At 44.6% G+C, this 18,185-nt stretch overlaps 1 protein-coding gene and 1 pseudogene across 1 annotated transcript; both read left to right on the top strand.

Moving 5' to 3' along the window:
- Window positions 1-1,691: 1,691 nt before the first annotated feature.
- Window positions 1,692-5,564, top strand: LOC124522800 (zinc finger protein 211-like). Its single transcript, XM_047094439.1, has 2 exons — window positions 1,692-3,627; window positions 4,920-5,564. The coding sequence occupies exons 1-2, from the start codon at window positions 3,495-3,497 to the stop codon at window positions 5,546-5,548; spliced, it is 762 nt and encodes a 253-aa protein (XP_046950395.1). The 5' UTR covers window positions 1,692-3,494; the 3' UTR covers window positions 5,549-5,564.
- An 11,822-nt stretch (window positions 5,565-17,386) lies between these two features.
- LOC124522799 (vomeronasal type-1 receptor 1-like) lies at window positions 17,387-18,185 on the top strand (annotated as a pseudogene).

Genomic DNA, 18,185 nt, shown 5'->3' with positions numbered 1-18,185 from the left:
GTTCCGCACTGGATAGGACACAATCACAATATACAGGTGGGAGAGAAGTTTTCCGTGGGATCTAGAGGCAAAGCTTCACCCTGCGCAGTTTCTTCAGGGCAGCCCCACATCCCTCTTCTGTCTGTTATGAACCCGTCCACTCTTTTCCTCTTGTTCTTGACCAGATGCACTGACACTCACAAAAGTGACGCTAATGCTTGAGGTTACATGTGTATGAAGAAGAATACGATAATGTCGATTACTTTACAGCTAAGAATGTACATATTTTTATGTGGAAATGACTTTATGGAATGATATGTGCATTTGTATCAGTAACAGCCTTTGGTAGCACCTAAAATACTCTTTTTAGTCTCGGGAGCCTGTTGAGCTTCATGGGGTCTGAAAGCATGCTTCTGAGAACTTTTGGAGACCGCTTGCAGGCAGCACTCCCCACAAATCTGCGTAAATCCCTTAAGGAATCCTCCGGGACCTTCGCATTCCCCGCGGAACCTGAGCCTCTGGGATTGTTCTGGTGCGGAGCATCTTCGCCAGCGCCTCTACTACATTACCCAGAGGGCTCCGCGCCGAGAGGCAGCGGGCTGAGCCAATGAAGGCCCAAGATAAGAGCTCTTCCGTGCGCTTACAGCGCTTCGGGCGGGACTTCCGGCGTCCTGGTTGTGGCGGTCGTTTTGGGTGTTCCTGGGTCTTTTCCAGGTCTGTCATGCGTGGTCGGGACCGTGGTGACTGACAGGGAAGGGGAGGGAAGAGGCCCCGTCCCCGGCGCGCCGACTGGGGTTCGTGGCTCGGCGACGCCGCCTGTGCTGCCCCGCGCCGGGCCCGGGACCGCAGGGCCGGGACAGAGTCGAATGGCAGTGGCCGCGCCCAGGGACCCGGATGAGGTAAACTCGCTGTCCCCGGGCCCTCCCCGCCCTCCCCCCACGACAGACCCTCCAAGCCGGAGCGCGGGGCATCTGCTCGCTCCCTGCGGCCCAGGTCCCGGTGTCCGGGCCCGCGAGGCGCTCGCGGGCGGGGACCCCCGCGTCTAAGCGCCGGCGTGACGGGGTGCGGGAGCGGGCTGCAGGGGAGGGGCCTCTCGGTGCAGGGCTGCAGGGGGGCCCAAGGCGGGAGGATTCAAGAGTGTGGGGTCCGCCTTCTGCCCTCGGAGAACGGAGGATGTGCGGCGGGGTCACGGGGGAACTGGCGGGCTGGGGCGTGGTAGGGGCGCTGGGACCCATGGATGGTTGTGAGGACAAGAGGGACACGGTCTGATTTAGGGGTTTAAAAATTTTCCAGGAGCTGCTCAGGGAGAACCGACTGGAATGGGGGTGATGAGGACAGCGAGGCACAGGGAGGTTGGGTCCAAGCGCAGAGAACTGGCAACGGGGAGCGCTGAGGACTGAAATTCAGACTTTAGTGTTTCAGCCCTAGGTCTGGCCTCCAGGGCTGGAAAGATGCACGGGAGGTTCGGGCCGGTTGAAATACACCGTGGTCCCCAGCCTCTGTGGCCTCTATGGCGTGCTTCTGCCTGTAGGGCCCTGTGGCTGAAGTAGCACTCGTGGAGGGTGTCCCTGGGCCTCGCTGGTTTGGATCTTGCCCATATCAACTTTGGGATTGTGGTGTTCTGGGACTCTTCACCTGCCTCTCTGTTAGCCCTTTTGGTGTGGGGATCTGGGAGAAATCCCACCGCCAGGAAGTGATCTAGACTCATCCTGAGTCCAGGCTGAGGGTTGTATGCAGGAGTTCTTGTTTCTGGAATGGAAGGAGGCGTAGAAGGTTATCCCAGGAACAGGTACCAGCGTGTGCAGGTGCTTGTTAGTGTGGGAACAGGGCACAGCATGTCTTCTTTCTCTTAGGAACAAAGAGCAGGGGACTGGAGTTAGTCTTGGAAATGGCTGCCTGAGAAGTTGGGCAACTATAATGGACGTAATGGGAGATTGGGAGCGGAGGAGGGAGATGATCGCACCCAGGTCCAGACAGGCTCCATCGGGTTGTAGAGTGGAAAACAGACTTTGGGGGCGAGGGAGGAGGATGGGTGACCAGGGAAGAGGGTACTGGAATAGTCCAGGTGAGTGTTCATGGACCAGAGTGGTAACTGTGGAGGTGGGAGAAGTGGTTGGTATTCTGGATGCATTTTTCAAGAAGGGCTGATTTTGAGGGTGAGAGAGAGAGAGGAAGGAGTGAGAGATGACACTAGAGTGTTGGTCTGAGCAGCAAGAAGGGTGGAAATTCTATCAGCTGAGACTGGAAAATCCGTGGTAGTGGTTTTCACTGGGGGGTGGCAGGAGCTCAGAGAACAGACGACTGTGGCATCGAGTGGGCAGCTGGACACAGGTCTGGAACTCTGGGGTGGGGCTTAGGATGGAGACACCCAAAGGGGTGGCTAGCATGCGTACCAGGCCGTGATGATACTTAGAAGATGGAATTCAGGTCATGGCAGTGGTGTTATCAGCAGGTCAGAAAGAAGATTAAGAGTCCTGAGGACTAGCTCTATTGCTTGGGTACCTGGTTGGGGGTTAGGAGGATCATAAATACAGATGTAGGAGAGAAGTGGCCACGAAGGGAGTATGTGGGGAGGATGGTCTTGGCAGGTGACCAAGACTTCCAAGGGAAGAGCGGACCGGAGACAGATTTGGAGGCGTCGGATTAATTGAGATAAGATGGGTTTACTATGACTTTGTGGTAAGCTTTGGTGGGTTCTGGGGGTTTTGCTGGTGGGTAATGTCTGGGGCAAATGTGGTCGTCTGTGAGAATTACTATGCCTGGTACCAGGATGGCTGGGCTTTGAAGGAGAGTAGGTGCAAGGAACATGGTTGTGGCTGCTGAGGGGACAGCAAGTGCAGCACAGAAGTGGGAGAGGGTCACTGGTATCTGAAATTCACATGTGGTGCTATGTGACTGACGTTGAAGCAAGGACTGGAGACGGGCGGAGAGGCCTTCAAAGCAGCATCCAGGGCTACCCCTGGTGTTGGCATTCGTCAGAGGTCTGGGGTGGTACTGGATCCTATTTGGATCTGCCCAGTTCTTTCTGGATGCCACGTACCAGGTAACCTGGCGCGAGTCGAGAGAGAGAGATGCATATGGCGTGGGGCAGGGAGTTGGTGGTGGCTGTGGGGATGCAACTGTGGGGTCCGAAGGCGCGAGAGGGGTGCATGTGGAGAGAGGGATATGAAGTGATGGTCCTGGGCCCTGGTACTGGAAACTTAGGGGTGATGGGTGACCCCAAATTTTATTGTGAGTCATGATAACAGAGGACTCCAGGGAATCGCATGGCAGGGAGAGATGCGGTCCTGGAATCCTTGGGCATATTCCCGAGTGTAGATGGTGTCTCTCTGCCTACCTGCCTGCACTTGTTGAGGGCTGGGCATTTGGTTAATAGAACCATGAAGAAAGAGTAGAACCAGCAGAACCGGGTTTCTCTGCTGAGGTGGGGAGCCTGGGAAGAGGATGGGCATGGGGTAGATGTGTGGGTTTGGATTGTGGGTCCTCAGGAGGCTGTGGTTCCATCTGTCCCCAACATGACAGGACAGTGTGACTTTGGAGGACGTGGCCGTGTATTCTCCTGGGAGGAATGGGGTCTCCTTGATGAGGTTCGGAGACGCCTGTACCACAATGTGATGCTGGAGAACTTGGCACTTATAACCTCCCTGGGTAAGGCCCTCACACCCACCAGTGACCTGGGTAGTGACTTTTCCTTTCTGCTTTTCCCGAGGGGCCGCTGTGTCTTTACATCCAGACCATGGCCACCGCGTCCTTCCTAGTCTCCTGGGTAGGTGCTGTTGTTGCTGTGACTGGGCGGTACTGCCGTCTTCTCTCCCTGCTACCCCAGTACCCGCTGCCTTTCCTGGTAGGAAAGGGTTCTAGGGAATCCTAGGCAGTCTTGGCCATCAGCCGAATGGACCCCACCTGGCTTGCCCCCTCCCTAGCTGCGTGGCTTCTGCAGATCCCTGGTACCTACTTACCTCAGGTTTTGCTCCCTCTGACAGTCCTGCACGCCTGCACGTGCCAGGAATTGCCGTCACTGACACGGACACCGCTTACATGCACGATGAGCTGTTCTGTGAGACCTTTGTCTGAGGTTCTTTTTGTAACGTGCAGTTTTCTTTGCTTTGTCATGTCATAAGCTGGGCTGGTACAGGCTACTTACCTGTCCTGTCTTTCCCTTAGGACTTGGTTATCCTAGTCCTGTGTAGTTGCTCCGCTAGGGGTGTCGGGGAGAGTTCTGGCTGCTTCACAGAATAGATACCACTCCCGCCATGGGACAAGGGGCTGGAGGGGGCCTGGCCCTGCTGAGTGGCAGCTGAGGGAAGACATGACATCGGGACCGTGTTCACATCGTACCAGCAATCTGTTCAAACCAGTGTTTTGGTGCCATTTCCACTGGCCACACCTCATTTCTACCTTTTCTTCCCTGTTCTTGACGCTTGGCCAGTTTGTCCTCTTTACTGACTTCTGGCCCCTAGCCGCTCCCAACTTCCTGGCATCTGTCTGCTGCCTGCTCCTTTCCGCTGCCGCCTCTGCAGGGCTCCCGCATTGGCTCGTGTGTGGCGGATGGTGAGCGCGTATCCTCAAATGTCCTTGAACACCAGCTACTCACTAGCAATCTGACTTTTCTGTTCCTGGACCAGAGCTTCTTCACAACACTCACGTGTGAGCAACAGCCCTCCTGGGGGTCATCCTCAGAGGAGCAAGTCGGAAACCCCGGCTGCCTCTCTCCACTGTGCTACATCCCATTCCTCCTCGTTCCGCCTTGCGAGGCCTCCCTACTTCCGTGACCTTTTAGAGTCCAGTACTGCAAAACAGCCCCTTCCTCACCTTGCCTCCCAGCTCCCTCATCCTGAAAACAGCCTCACGCATTCATTCCTGGGTGTGTCAGGCACATGTTTGTAACGTGGCTGCCACCCGTCCCCACGTGTACTTGACTAGCATTTCTCTGTTTTCAGATTATTTTTGTGGGATAGACAATGAAGAGGCCCCTTTTGGACCGAATGTTTCTCTGGGAAGAACACCACCAAGCAGGACTTCGGGGCCAAATCTATCCACCCAGAAGCTTCATCTCTGTGAGATGTGTGTTCCTGTCATGAAGGATATTTTGTACCTGGCTGAGCTTCAGGGGACACATACCAGGCAGAAATCCTACACACGTGTGGCACGTGGGAAACGATTGTGTTTCAGTGCAGATCTTCGCCAACACCAGAATGAGCACGGTGGGAAAAAGCCCTATAGCAAGGACGTGGACAGGGCTTCCTTTGTGAAGAGCTATAGAGGCCATTCATTAGGGAAGCCTTTCACCTGTGGGGAGGTTGAAAAGGACTTCCTGGCCAGTGTGGCCAGTGCTGTGAGTATACACAGCAGTACTAAGTGTGAGGAAGCCTTTCGCAGTGGAAAAAGTTCTTACAGATGTGGCGAATGTGGAAAAACCTTCTGTCGTAAACGTACCCTTGTTCAGCATCAGAGAATTCACACTGGAGAAGGACTGTTTAAGTGGAGTGACCGTAAGCTGCACTTAAGGGGAAAACCTTCAGCTACAAGCATATATTTGTTCAGCATAAGACAGTCCACGCTGGAGTAAAGCCTTTTGAGTGCAGTGAATGTGGAAAGGCCTTCAGGTTTAAGTATAAACTTGTTCAGCACCACCGTACTCACACTGGAGAAAGGCCTTATGTGTGTAGTGAATGTGGGAAAGCTTTTGGGTGCAGATCCAAACTTGTTCAGCACGAGAGAATTCACACCGGAGCAAGGCCTTATGAGTGTGCTGAATGTGGCAAATTTTTTAGACAAAGCTCCGGCCTTGTTCAACATCGGAGAATTCACACTGGAGCAAAGCCTTATGAATGTGGCTTATGTGGAAAGTCCTTTAGCCAAAGCTCTATCCTCATCCAGCACCAGAGAGTTCACACTGGAGAAAGGCCATATGAGTGCAATGAATGTGGGAAAGGCTTTAGACAAAGCTCCAGTTGCATTCAGCATCGGAGAGTTCACACGGGAATAAGGCCTTATGAATGTAGTGAATGTGGGAAATCCTTTAGCCAAAGCTTCAGCCTTATTCTGCATCGGAGAATTCACACTGGAGAAAGGCCTTATGAGTGCAACAAATGTGGAAAATCCTTTAGCCAAAACTACAGCCTCATTCAACACCATAAACTTCACGCTAGATAAAGGCCTCAGGAGTGCAGCCAGCACAAGAAAGTTCATTAAACAGTCTGCTCTGATTTAACACCAAAACTTCACGACCCACGTTAGTTTTATGAATCAGCAAATGTGGAAAAATGTTCAGCCAAAGATCTAAACTCATTGAGCATGAGAAAGAAATTCCACTTAAGATGGTGGCCTTAAGCCTTCAGCGAACGTGCTCTTTGTTCAGCATAACAACACTAGAGAGCATCTGTGCAGAGCCATCTGCTGTGTATTCCAGTTGTGAGAAGTTTTCAGGAGCTGCATTTCATATTCTGACCTGCGCAGACCTTGCCAGAATTATGTCACTGCCAGGTGGTAGTAGAAGTCATTTTGCCTCTGACACCTGGCAGGTCCTTACGGCACGCATGTCACCTCAGCATGCTTAGGGAAGACAGATGTTTGCACTCTGTCTCCCATCCTCTAGTGAAAATCATAATCTGATCCCCTGGGGGTTCTCATTCGCTTTCTTCTGACTAGTATGGCAGGGACCTGACCCACTTTTTGCTGAAAGGATCCAGTCTAGGAACTGCTGAGTTTGTAAAGTTTTACCTTCATGGTGTTAATTGGTCTCGTGCAATATTTTTTATAGGTTTTCCAGCCTCCAACTCACTGATCTGGGACCTGTGTGTCTCACATTTGCTCTGGTTTGTGCAATAATAAAAGTCTTATTAAGTGACCTTTAATCTTAAGATTTTTGTTTACTGTGTGGGGTGGGTTGAAAACACAATTGGGCTCTGCCATTGTGGAGAGGTGGACAGCTTTCTTGAGACATCCTGGGGACAGTATGACATCACAGAGTACCTATTCACTATAGTTTTTACCTTATCTGCCTTCCTGTCTGGCTTAAAAACAAACAAAATAATAAATATTTGGTGTTTGTCCCTACTTCCTAGCACAGAGATTCTAAAACCCTTGGGATTTCTTGAGTGATAAGACTGTCTTTTGTATGATAGTGAAATGACTCAAGATGGAGGCCAATAAAGGAACTTCAGGATCGGGGCTGGTCACCAGACATTAGAAGGTTTGAATTTTAAGCCCTACCTTTGACATCTGGGGAGGGGAAGGAGTGAGAGATTGAGTTCATCCACCAATTGCCAATGATTTAGTCAACCATGCCTATATAATGACACCTTGTTAAAAACCTCTAGACAATAAGGTTTCACACTATCCAGCCAGGAGGGGAGTGCACACTGATTCCACTGGGATAGAGGTTCTTTTGCTTGGGGTTCTTATGGAATTCACCCTGTGTACTTCTTTATCTGGTTGTTAACGTGTGTCCTTTATAGTAGTCTAATAGTAAATACAGCATTTTCCTGAGTACTGTGAGTTATTCTAGCAAATTATCAAACCTGAGTGGGGACTCAAGGCAACACTAAATTTGTAGTCAGACTGGCAGAAGTGGGGTTAACCTGGGGCCCCATTTGTGGCTGCCATCTGAAGAGACAGTTGTGGGATGGAGTCCTTAACTGCAGGATCGAGTGGGGATAAGTGTCAGAATTGAATTGAATTGAACACCCAGTTGGTGTTAGAATGACACATTTGCTATCAGAAAAAGCCAGATACTGCATAAGGCCTTCTAAGAAAGGTCTGTGGTCCTAATTTGTGACCTGAGTGCCAGGATTTTTTGTAGGACCAAAGATTGCCCTGAGGAGGGCACAGTTGTGACAACCAACAATGCTTTTGGAAGTGAAAAGGCTAGGACATCATAATTTCGCCCAGTCATAGTGATAGAAATCAGCAGCGTTTGAATTATGCTTGAACCTGACATTAAGGCCCGATTCTCTAAAATGAATTAGAAAGGGACACCTGGGTGGCTCAGTCGGTTATGCATCCAACTTAGGCTCAGGTCATGATCTTGTGGTTCACAGGTTCGAGCCCCACATCAGAGCCTGGAACCTGCTTCTTGGATCTGTGTCTCCCTCTCTCTCTGCCCTTCCCATTTGTACTCTATCTTGATCTCTCTCTCTCTCTCTCTCTCAAGAATAAAACATAAAAATTTTTCTTAATGAATTAGGAAAATACAAAGTGCTTAATCTTTCTCTGACTGAAATCACAGATATATGAGTATTAAAACCAGTTTTAAAAGTTCTCATCAATAATTACCATTAAGCTTAGAGTTCAACTTAAGGCTTATCTCTGCATGGAAATTTGATTGAGACCATTGATGGTGACTTCCTAATTGCACAACGTCCACCTACATTTTTATCAGCCCAGAGAAACTTTGCATTCTCCGTGTTCCATTTGCTCAGACACCATATCAGAAACAAAGCCTCACTAGTTCTCTTTTGTTTTAAGGAGAACACATATTACAAAGCTAAGCTAGGAGTCTAAGGTGTTTTGTTACTGGTTTTTTACCCCAAATCTGCAATCTTTAAGGTGACATCCAGATGCTAAGGGCTCCTTGAAATCTTATTTTTGCTTTGTCACTAACCCCACTTCAGTTGTGTGGACTCAGTAGCATCTTCAGGGTGCGTCATAGGCTATTTGTAGCAGAGTACCTGGTTCCTATTTAGGGTTCCAATGGGAACTTTCCTTACAGCGAAACCACTAGATCCAAACAATTAGGGAAGCATACTTGCCCCCTACCCCAGTGACCGTTGGCCCAGTGGCACATGGCAGCCATTTATATCACAGAGCATACGCTGGCCACAGATAGAGGGGAAAGCCAGATCCACCATCTGGGGTCACAAACACGTTCTCTACCATTTAGAGCCTTGTAACTCCCTACACCACAGCAATCAATGCTCTAACATTCCACCGTTGCCATCAGCTAAAAAAGACTATATTTTGATTACTTACTAGGCTTGTTGCCACTACCTTCAAACCTCTCATCCCTGAGTTGGGGAATCCAGATAATCCAGGACCTCTGTTTATCCTGCATTGTCCTAATAATTACCTGTAAAGAGGTCAGTCTACTCAAAGAGCTGATGTTATGATCTGTCACTTAAAAGCTTCCCAAAGCTTCCCAGGACCTTACCCGAATCCTCCAGCTGTCCTCTCTTCCAGCAGCTCCTTTCCCTCTCCCGTTACTTGCCTGTCCACCTTGGTGTTCCTAGCTCAACATATTCATGAAAATCTCAAGAATGCCAAATAAATCAATTTTTAACTTTGTAACGTTCTTCCAGGATTACTTTTGTCTATGTTAATATTCTGCCACCTTCATACAGAGAATAGAAAATCATTATTTGGGGGGCACCTAGGTGGCTCAGTCAGTCAAGCGTCCGACTTGGCTCAGGTCATGATCTCGGGGTTCATGAGTTTGAGCCCCGCATTGGGCTTTGTCCTGACAACTCAGAGCCTGGAGCCTGCTTTGGATTCTGTGTCTCCCTCTCTCTCTGCCTCTCCCCCACCTGTGGTCTCTCTCTGTCTCTAAAATAAATAAACATAAAAAAAAATCATTATTTGGTATCATTTGACAACATCTTCTGCCTCGTAAATCTGAAACAATTCTCTTATGGGCTCCCTGTGTTGAAACGGAAATGATGCCTCCCTTCAATGTAGGGTCAATTCCTTGATTATTGACACTTAAAGATGACCTCCCCACGTCTTAATTTTTAAGGGGTTTTGTTCTTGGTCTATCAGATCTCTTGACTGACAAACCCACCCCTCACTGATCTTCAGTCTCTTAATCGCCTTTATAAAAAGTACAAAAGTACAAAAATCAGTAAGTCTGTGTACTTCATAAAATAACTACCCTTCACTCTGATCTAGTACATTTTCTTATCTAGCTTTGCTCTGCCTCACTCTCTATGGCTAAATTTTCACAAGCACTTTCTCTCTCTTTTTGTTTTTTGTTATTTCAACTCCTATGTGTTTCCTACTCATTTGTATGAAAGTTTGTCTTCACAGCTTCATCATCATCAATGAACTTATGAACACATTAATGACATTAAAATTTTTCCGTAAAGTTTTTTTCAGCGGCTTTTGGCACCACGGGGTTTTTGTTGTTGTTCTGTATTCTTTTTTTTTTTTTTTAATAATGTTTATTTTTGAGAGAGAGAGAGACAGAGCATGAGCATGAGCAGGGAGGGCCAGAGAGAGAAGGAGACACAGGATCCGAAGCAGTCTCCAGGCTCTGAGCTGTCAGCACAGAGCCTGACACAGGGCTCGAACTCACGGACCGCGAGATCATGACCCAAGTCGAAATTGGATGCTCAACCAACTGAGCCACCCAGATGCCCCTGTTGTTTTGTATTCTTAACTGAATATGCTGGCTCGAGAAGAAAAAAATATATATATTCTCTTAGTATTGTAATGAATGAGGGTCCAATTAACAGTCATCTCTTAATCTGTATATACTTTTTGGTGATCTTATGCAATGGCATGATTATAAATAATATGATAAGCTCAAAACTTTAAAGTGTGTATCTCCATTGAAAAATCCAGCGATCAGCTATCTAATGATCTATTTGCAACCTATTTCTGGACATCTGGTAGACATGACAGACTCCACACTTAAACTTCTCTGAACTCTCTTTAAAAAAATTTTTTTAAATAAACTATTTTTTAAAGAGTAGTTTTAGCTTCATAGCCAAATTAACAGGAAACTACAGAGATTTCCCATATATCCCATGCCCTCACATACACATAGTCTGCCTCATTATTAACCTCCAGCACTACAGTGGTGCAGTTGTTATGATTGATGAACCTACAAAGACATGTTATCACCCAAAGACCATGATTTACATTAAGGTTTACTCTTGTACATTTTATGGGTTTGGATGAATGTATAATGACATGTGTCCACCATTATAGTTATACAAATTAGTTTCACTCCCCTAAAATTTCGGTTTACTGCCCTAAAAATTCTCCACCTAATCGTCCCTCCCTCCTGCCTAACCTCTGGCAACTACTGATATTTTTATTGTCTCCATAGTTTTGCCTTTTCAGGATGTTATACAGTTTGTAGCCTTTTCAGAATGGCCTCTTTGACTTAGTAATATGTGTTTAAGTGTCCTCCACTGTCTTTTCATGGCTTGACAGTGCTCGCTCTCTCTCTCTCTCTCGTTCTAAGTGCTGAATAATATTCCATTGTCTGGACAGAGCAGTTTATTTATCCATTCACCTAATGAAGGACATCTTGATTGCTTCCAAGTTTTGCCAGTTGTGAATAAAGTTGCCTGTATACATCCGTGTGCAGGTTTTTGTGTGGATGTGTTTTCAACACATTTGGGTATATACCAAGGAATGCAATTGCTGGATTGCCTGGCAAGCCTGTCAGTCTTGTAGGAAACTGCCAGACTGTCTTCCAAAGTGACTGTGCCATTTTGCTCCCCTGCCAGCGATGAATGAGAGTGCCCGTTGCTCCACCTCCTCACCAGCATTTGGTGGTGTCAGTGTGAGCTTGCTTTTCACTCTCTGCTCTGACCGCAGCTGTCCCACTCTCAGTTGATAGCGACTCCATCCTTCCAGTTGCTGAGACTAAAAATCCAGGGCTCGTTCTCGACTCATTCCTTTTCTCATCCCGCAGAACCAGTCCTACAGGAAATCTGATTGGGTCTGCTTCCTTTTAGATCAAGAGAGAGTCTTAGAGAAAAATGATACTGCTAAGAAAACATTTTAAGAAATATTGTGTGTGAATATAATCTTATTTTCCTGGGGAGAGAAAATGGGCACAAATATATACAGAAGGGATATTTTCTAAGGGTTCCTGAGAAGTAGAGACCCAACATTCCTGTTTGGAGGCTGTCTGATGTCTGTCTTCTGCCTTCTTGGTCATAGCCCTCTGAATTTTTGGGATTTGGGAGCAGAAATCATCAGATAATATTACTGCGTTAAAATCTACATGTGACCCTGACATTTAACTAGAACTTTCCCTGAACTTTATCAGTTGCTTTGAATCCATTGTGGTTTCAAAAGTCATTATTCAAACTCAACCTCGCAAGCAATAACAAATTGGTCTGTTCTAACCACAAAGATCCTAGTCAGGGGAGCTGTTAGTAAGATTATCCTGCCACTTTCCCAGGAAGTAAAATGTGTCCAATACAGTTCCTAATTGTGCCTCTACAGAAAGCAGTTTGCTCAAGGAATGAGATGGGGTTTTATTTGTACATGAATGTCTGTGTTTCTTAAAGGACATGTGGCTCGAGTATTCATAGAACATTTGTGCTACATTATTTACCCAAACATTGTTCTCCTCACTCCTACTCAATTGAAATACCTAATTATTATTAAAATTCATTTTTATGATTTATTATAAATAAAACTTTATTATAATTATGATTCAAGGGCAACCCTCCTATCTCTTTCTCTTTGTATTTGTTAATTTCAAATGTGTATTTTATTTAATTTTACCTGTGATTTCCTAAAATTTTCAGCTGGAGTTATAAACCCTACTACCTTTTTCCCAAGAAATATTTGAACAAATTTATATGCATATGCATAAAATAAATATTCTTTTCTTCCTCACTCTCCCTCTTCCCTAAGCTCACATGTCACTGGGTTTATGATTTGTTGTCAGTTATTGTGTATACTTCCAGAAATGCTTTGATTCATTAGCATGTACTTTCTTAGATTCCAGTGTTTCCCAAACTTTAATGGCAGTTACATAATGAATTTTAATTTGATAAATTATTGCCTATTAATATTATTATTAACAAATATTATTTGTTAAAGTTTATTTATTTATTTTGAGAGAGAGAGAGAGAGAAAAAATGCACGTGCATGTATGAGCCAGCAGAGGAGTGGGGGGAGAAAGAGAGAGAGAGAGGGATAATCCCAAGCAGTTTCCATTCTGTCAACGCAGAGCCTGATGTGGGGCTTGAACTCACAAACCCATGAGATCATGACCTGAGCTGAAATCAAGACTTGGCCACTTAATCAACTGAGCCACTCAGGCGCCCCAATAACAAGTATTATTGCAAAACTGAAGACCACTCTTGTTTGATGTATCCTAATTTAATTCTCTGGAAACATCTAACATTTAGAAGGTTATAAAAAATTGCTATCTAATTAAATGTGGATAATAGAACTGAACATTTTTACCTAATAATATTTTATATATAGAAAGATCCTACTCCTGTACCATTATACAAATTTTTAGGCTGAGAAACCATAATTAATTCATTTAATCTTTAGGTGAGGTTATGTGAGATTACAATATGATAATGTAAAGTGAAGATGTGAATGTGAATTAAATATTTGGCACAGGAGTATATTTCTGCATATAAATGGTATCTCCTTTTAAATTTATTATGCATTTACATGATAATTTCCAAGAAAAAAACATTAAAAATTTTTAAAAAATTCTTATTTATATAACTTTCAATGTTAGAAAATATATGATCATATACCTCATGATTAGAGGGGGCATGTAGAATGTTATTAATTGCCTCTCCTTTCCATTATTCTTAGGTAAAATATTTTCTATTTTGTTCTTCATCTTTATATTTTAATGTAATCATGCCTTTCATCTTATATAAATTGTACATTTTCACATATTCCGATAAGTTTAAATTACTAGGCTTCTGTCATATGGATTGCTTACTACATACATATTTATCACAAGTCATTATTTTAAAAAATATATACATCCTATATGGTTTATCTGTTACGTTTAGGTTTTTTACTTATATATATGTTTTTAATTAATTAATTATTTATTTATTTTTAAAGTTTTAATGTTTATTTATTTTTGAGAGAGAGAGAGAAACAGAGCAAGAGGGGGAAAGGGGCAGAGAGAGAGGGAGACACAGAATCCGAAGCAGGCTCCAGGCTCTAGCTGTCAGCACAAAGCCTGATGCGGGGCTCAAACTCACGAACCACGAGATCATGACCTGAGCTGAAGTTGGATGCTTAACCGACTGAGCCACTCAGGCGCCCCTACATGTTTTTATTTTTAAAATATTAAGACATTTAGGGTGCATCTGGGTGGCTCAGTCAGTTAAGTGTCCAACTTAGGACATGATCTCAGTTTGTGGGTTCGAGCCCCGCGTCAGGCTGTGTGCTGACAGCTTGGAGCCTAGAGCCTGCTTCAGATTCTGTGTCTCCCTCTCTCTCTGCCCCTCCCCCACTCACACTCTGTCTCTCTAAAACATAAATATTTAAACAAAAATTTTTAAGTTAACATTTAAGAAACGTGTATATACATGCTTATTATTTGTATATAATGTGTATAAACGTGTATATACATGTTAAATAGCATGTAGTAGAAATGTAGGTTTCTTTTTCCACATAACTATGCAGATGTCTTAATAATATGTATTGCATAAACTTTTCTTTCCCTACTGATTTTTATTTATTTTTATTTTTATTAAAAAAATTTTTTTAATGTTTATTTTTGAGAGAGAGAGAGAGAGAGAGAGCGCGCGCATGAGCAGAGGAGGGTCAGAGAGAGAGGGAGACACAGAATCCAAACAAAGCAGGCTCCAGGCTCTGAGCTGTCAGCACAGAGCCCAACGCAGGGCTCTAACCACAAACTGTGAGATCATGACCTGAGCCAAAGCCGGAAGCTTAACTGACTGAGCCACCTACGCGCCCCTCAGAATAATTTTTAATACTTAACCACTATAATACAAAAATAAAAAAGGAAAGAAAGGCAAAAAATCCCAATATCCAGTAATTTTGGAAAAAATTAAAGCTGTGCTTGAGGCAGTGTCATCTTCTTCTTTTTTAAGTTTATTCATTCTTGAGAGACAGAGCATGAGTGGGGGAGGGGCAGAGAGAGAGGGAGACACAGAATCTGAAGCAGGCTCCAGGCTCTGAGCTGTCAGCACACAGCCTGACTTGGGGCTTGAACCACAAACTGTGAGATCATGACCTGAGCCGAAGTTGGACGCTTAACCTTGAGGCAGTACCTTCTTAATACACTGCATCTTTATTGCTGAGGCCCATGATTGGCAGCCCAGATGTTACTCCTAAACAATAGATGTGTTTTGGGGCACCTGGGTGGCTCAGTCGGTTGAGCCTCCGACTTCAGCTCAGGTCATGATCTAATGGTTCATGGGTTCGAGCCCCACATCAGGCTCTGTGGTGACAGCTCAGAGCCTGGAGCCTGCATCGGATTCTGTATCCCTCTCTCTCTGTGCCTCCCCTGTTCACACTCTGCCTCTCTCTCTCAAAAATAAATAAGCATTAAAAAAATTTTAAACAATAGATGTGTTTTGCTTGCCTATATCGTGTTTTCATTGGAAGCTTGTTTTTATAAAAATTGAGAATATTGCAGAAACCAGCCTGGGTTTGTTGATATGGTAATACCAGTTAAAAATTGGTCAGAGCTCGGAAATACCAACCCACTTGGTTGGGTTTTGCGTTTTTCACTTTACAGCTCTACCTGTGTGGCTGGCTTTGCTTTTTTTCACTTTCCTCTCTTCATAATGAGGGCACTTAAATTGTTGGTGTGGCTTAGGAAAAATACCAAGAGAAAGAGTAAGATCAATAGATTTCAATGAACTCATATCTGAAAGTGACAGGGTAAATATGCAAAATAAGAAAGCATGGTGCTGTAGACAATGAAAGAACAAAATTGGAGCAAACAACAAACCTAGTATTTGCCAGTTATTACAACAAATCCTTTCCAACTTTAATATAGACCTTTTCAAACATCTGCCCCAGAGAAGAAGGTAATGATAGGAACCAGCAGAAACCGTCCAGGGTCACACTCATTTCATCTGCAAACCTGCCCGGTCTTCCCTCCAGCAAAAATTCAGAGGCCCTTGTATTGCCCTCTGGACCCATCCATTATGACAGGTCCTGCCACCTCAGGGGTCCCACAGTCATTAATGAATATTGCCTCAATTTAGGTGGCGTTCCACTCTGTCCCCCTTTTCTTTTATTAGGTTAAAACTTCTACAAAAAGAGAGTGTAGATAGCAAAACAGATCTTACTCCTTTCCCTTTATTTTCTCCTTTTCAGCGTGTTGGTCTTCTATCATCCTCCAACTGTAAGGTTATTTTTTAAAGCAGTGATAAAAATGCATTTTAAAAACATATTTGTTTTAATTTGTTACGATTACAATTTGGAAATAGTAATAGCTGGAAATGTCCCACACTTTGTCATTGGGAATCCTTCCTGTTAACTCTTGGCATCCTGTTTACATAATCTCAGTAGTTTGGGGTGGCTCTTTTGTTTTCTTCTACAATAGGAAGTTCTGAGATAGTTTCTGTAACTTCTACCCCAGATGTGGATTCATTCATTTCTTCAGGAAGTTCTAATTATCTTTTAATAAAATGTTATGTATACACTGTATATGTATGTGCATGCATTTATGAGCATATATAGTTTGTTTGTTTGTTTTTATGTTTGCCTGAATTTTTATAATACTTTTGTCACCATATATATTTAGATAAATATGTAAAAAAGAATTGTGGCACCAAAGCCACAAACCAGGTATATTGAGAGCAGTCTGACTTCATACTTTGTCCTGTGCTCTTTCTCCACTATCACCTACAGGTGCTCATTAAAAAAAAAAATTTTTTTTTAATGCTTATTTATTTTTGAGAGAGAGAGAGAGACAGAGACAGAGACAGAGCGTGAGCAGGGGAGGGGAAGAGAGACAGGAAGATACAGAATCAGAAGCAGGCTCCAGGTTCTGAACTGTCAGCACAGAGCCCTATGTGGGGCTCAAGCCCACGAGCCTTGGAGCTGTGAGATCATGACCTGAGCCAAAGTTGGCCACTTAACCAACTGAGCCACCCAGGCAGGTGCTCATTTTTAGAACTTGTAAATGTATTCTTTTAGTTTAAAATTTTGGTCATATACACATAGATAAATGGATTGTAGTTATACTCCCTTTATTAGGAAAATAAGCTAACTGCACACAATATTCTGACACTTTCTATTTTTTACCTGATGATGTGTCCTGGAAACGCAGCAGTAGAGAGAACTTTACCCATCATGGCTGCCTAGTGTCCCATTGTGAACATACACTATGATTCCTTCAGTCTCCTGTTGATTAACATTGGTTGATTTCAATCTTTGTAATTACAGATAGTCCCGCAAAAAATTGTTTTGCACATACGAAAGGCATGTGTAAATATTCATATATTCATATCGAGGTGAGAAATTATATGACTAAAGATGTTTTCTTGGTGTATTGAGAGTAACAAAATTTTCTATTTTAGTCTCCAGATTCCTGAGATTCAAATCAAAACAGCCACCAGTATCCCTTTTAAATTGATGAAATGGTTCCTCTAACTTAAAACTGGGTATTGTTTTCCTCACCCAAACTGGAGTTGGGATCCTTGGAAACTCCTTGCTTCTTTGTCTTTATATCTTTACTTCACTCACTAGGCACATGTTGAGACCCACAGACTTGATTCTCATCCAGCTAGTCCTAGCTAACAACTTGGTTCTTTTTCATACAGGAGTTCCTCAGACAATGGCAGCATTTGGGTTGAAATCTTTTCTGAATGATGCTGGATGTAAGCTTGTCTTCTATTTTCACCGAGTGGCCAGAGGGGTTTCCCTCAGCACCACCTGCCTGCTCTGTGGTTTCCAGGCCATTAAGCTCCACACTAACACCTCCAAGTGGTTGGAGCTCAAGGTTACATTCCCAAAGTGCTTTGGCGTCTGCTGTTTCCTCTGCTGGATCCCGCATCTCCTGTCGAGTATCTTTATTATTTGCATGTTACTGGACCAAGAAAGAACAAAAACACGAGTGTGGAAGAAATTTATGAATACCGTGATTCACCCATTCCAAACAAATTTGTTGTTTTACTACATGCAGTCATGTTCTCCTTCATTGGTGTCACTTGTTTGGGCCTCAGGGCCTGGTCTAGTGGCTCCATGGTCTCTGTCCTGCTCAGGCACAAGCAGCAAGTCCAACACATTCACAGCAACAGACGTCCCCCCAAACCCTCCCACGAGGCCGGAGCCACGCACACCATCCTGGCCCTGGTGAGCATATGCATCTCCTTTTGTTTTGTCTCTTTCATTTTGTCTTTGTGGGTACCACTTATTGTGAACCCAAGCCACTGGCTGATGAACATCTCTGCCCTGGCATCTTCAGGCTTCCCGACCTTCAGCCCCTTCGTGCTCCTTGGCAGTGACACCGTGCCTCTCAGTTTTTCTCTGCTTCTAGGGAAGAAAAATAA

Source organism: Lynx rufus, unplaced genomic scaffold (assembly GCF_022079265.1).
Source record: "Lynx rufus isolate CCGP_SWC_20201006 ecotype Redwood Valley unplaced genomic scaffold, mLynRuf1.p SCAF_39, whole genome shotgun sequence".
Classification (NCBI taxonomy): Eukaryota; Metazoa; Chordata; class Mammalia; order Carnivora; family Felidae; genus Lynx; species Lynx rufus.
This window is presented reverse-complemented; position numbering and strand designations above follow the sequence as displayed.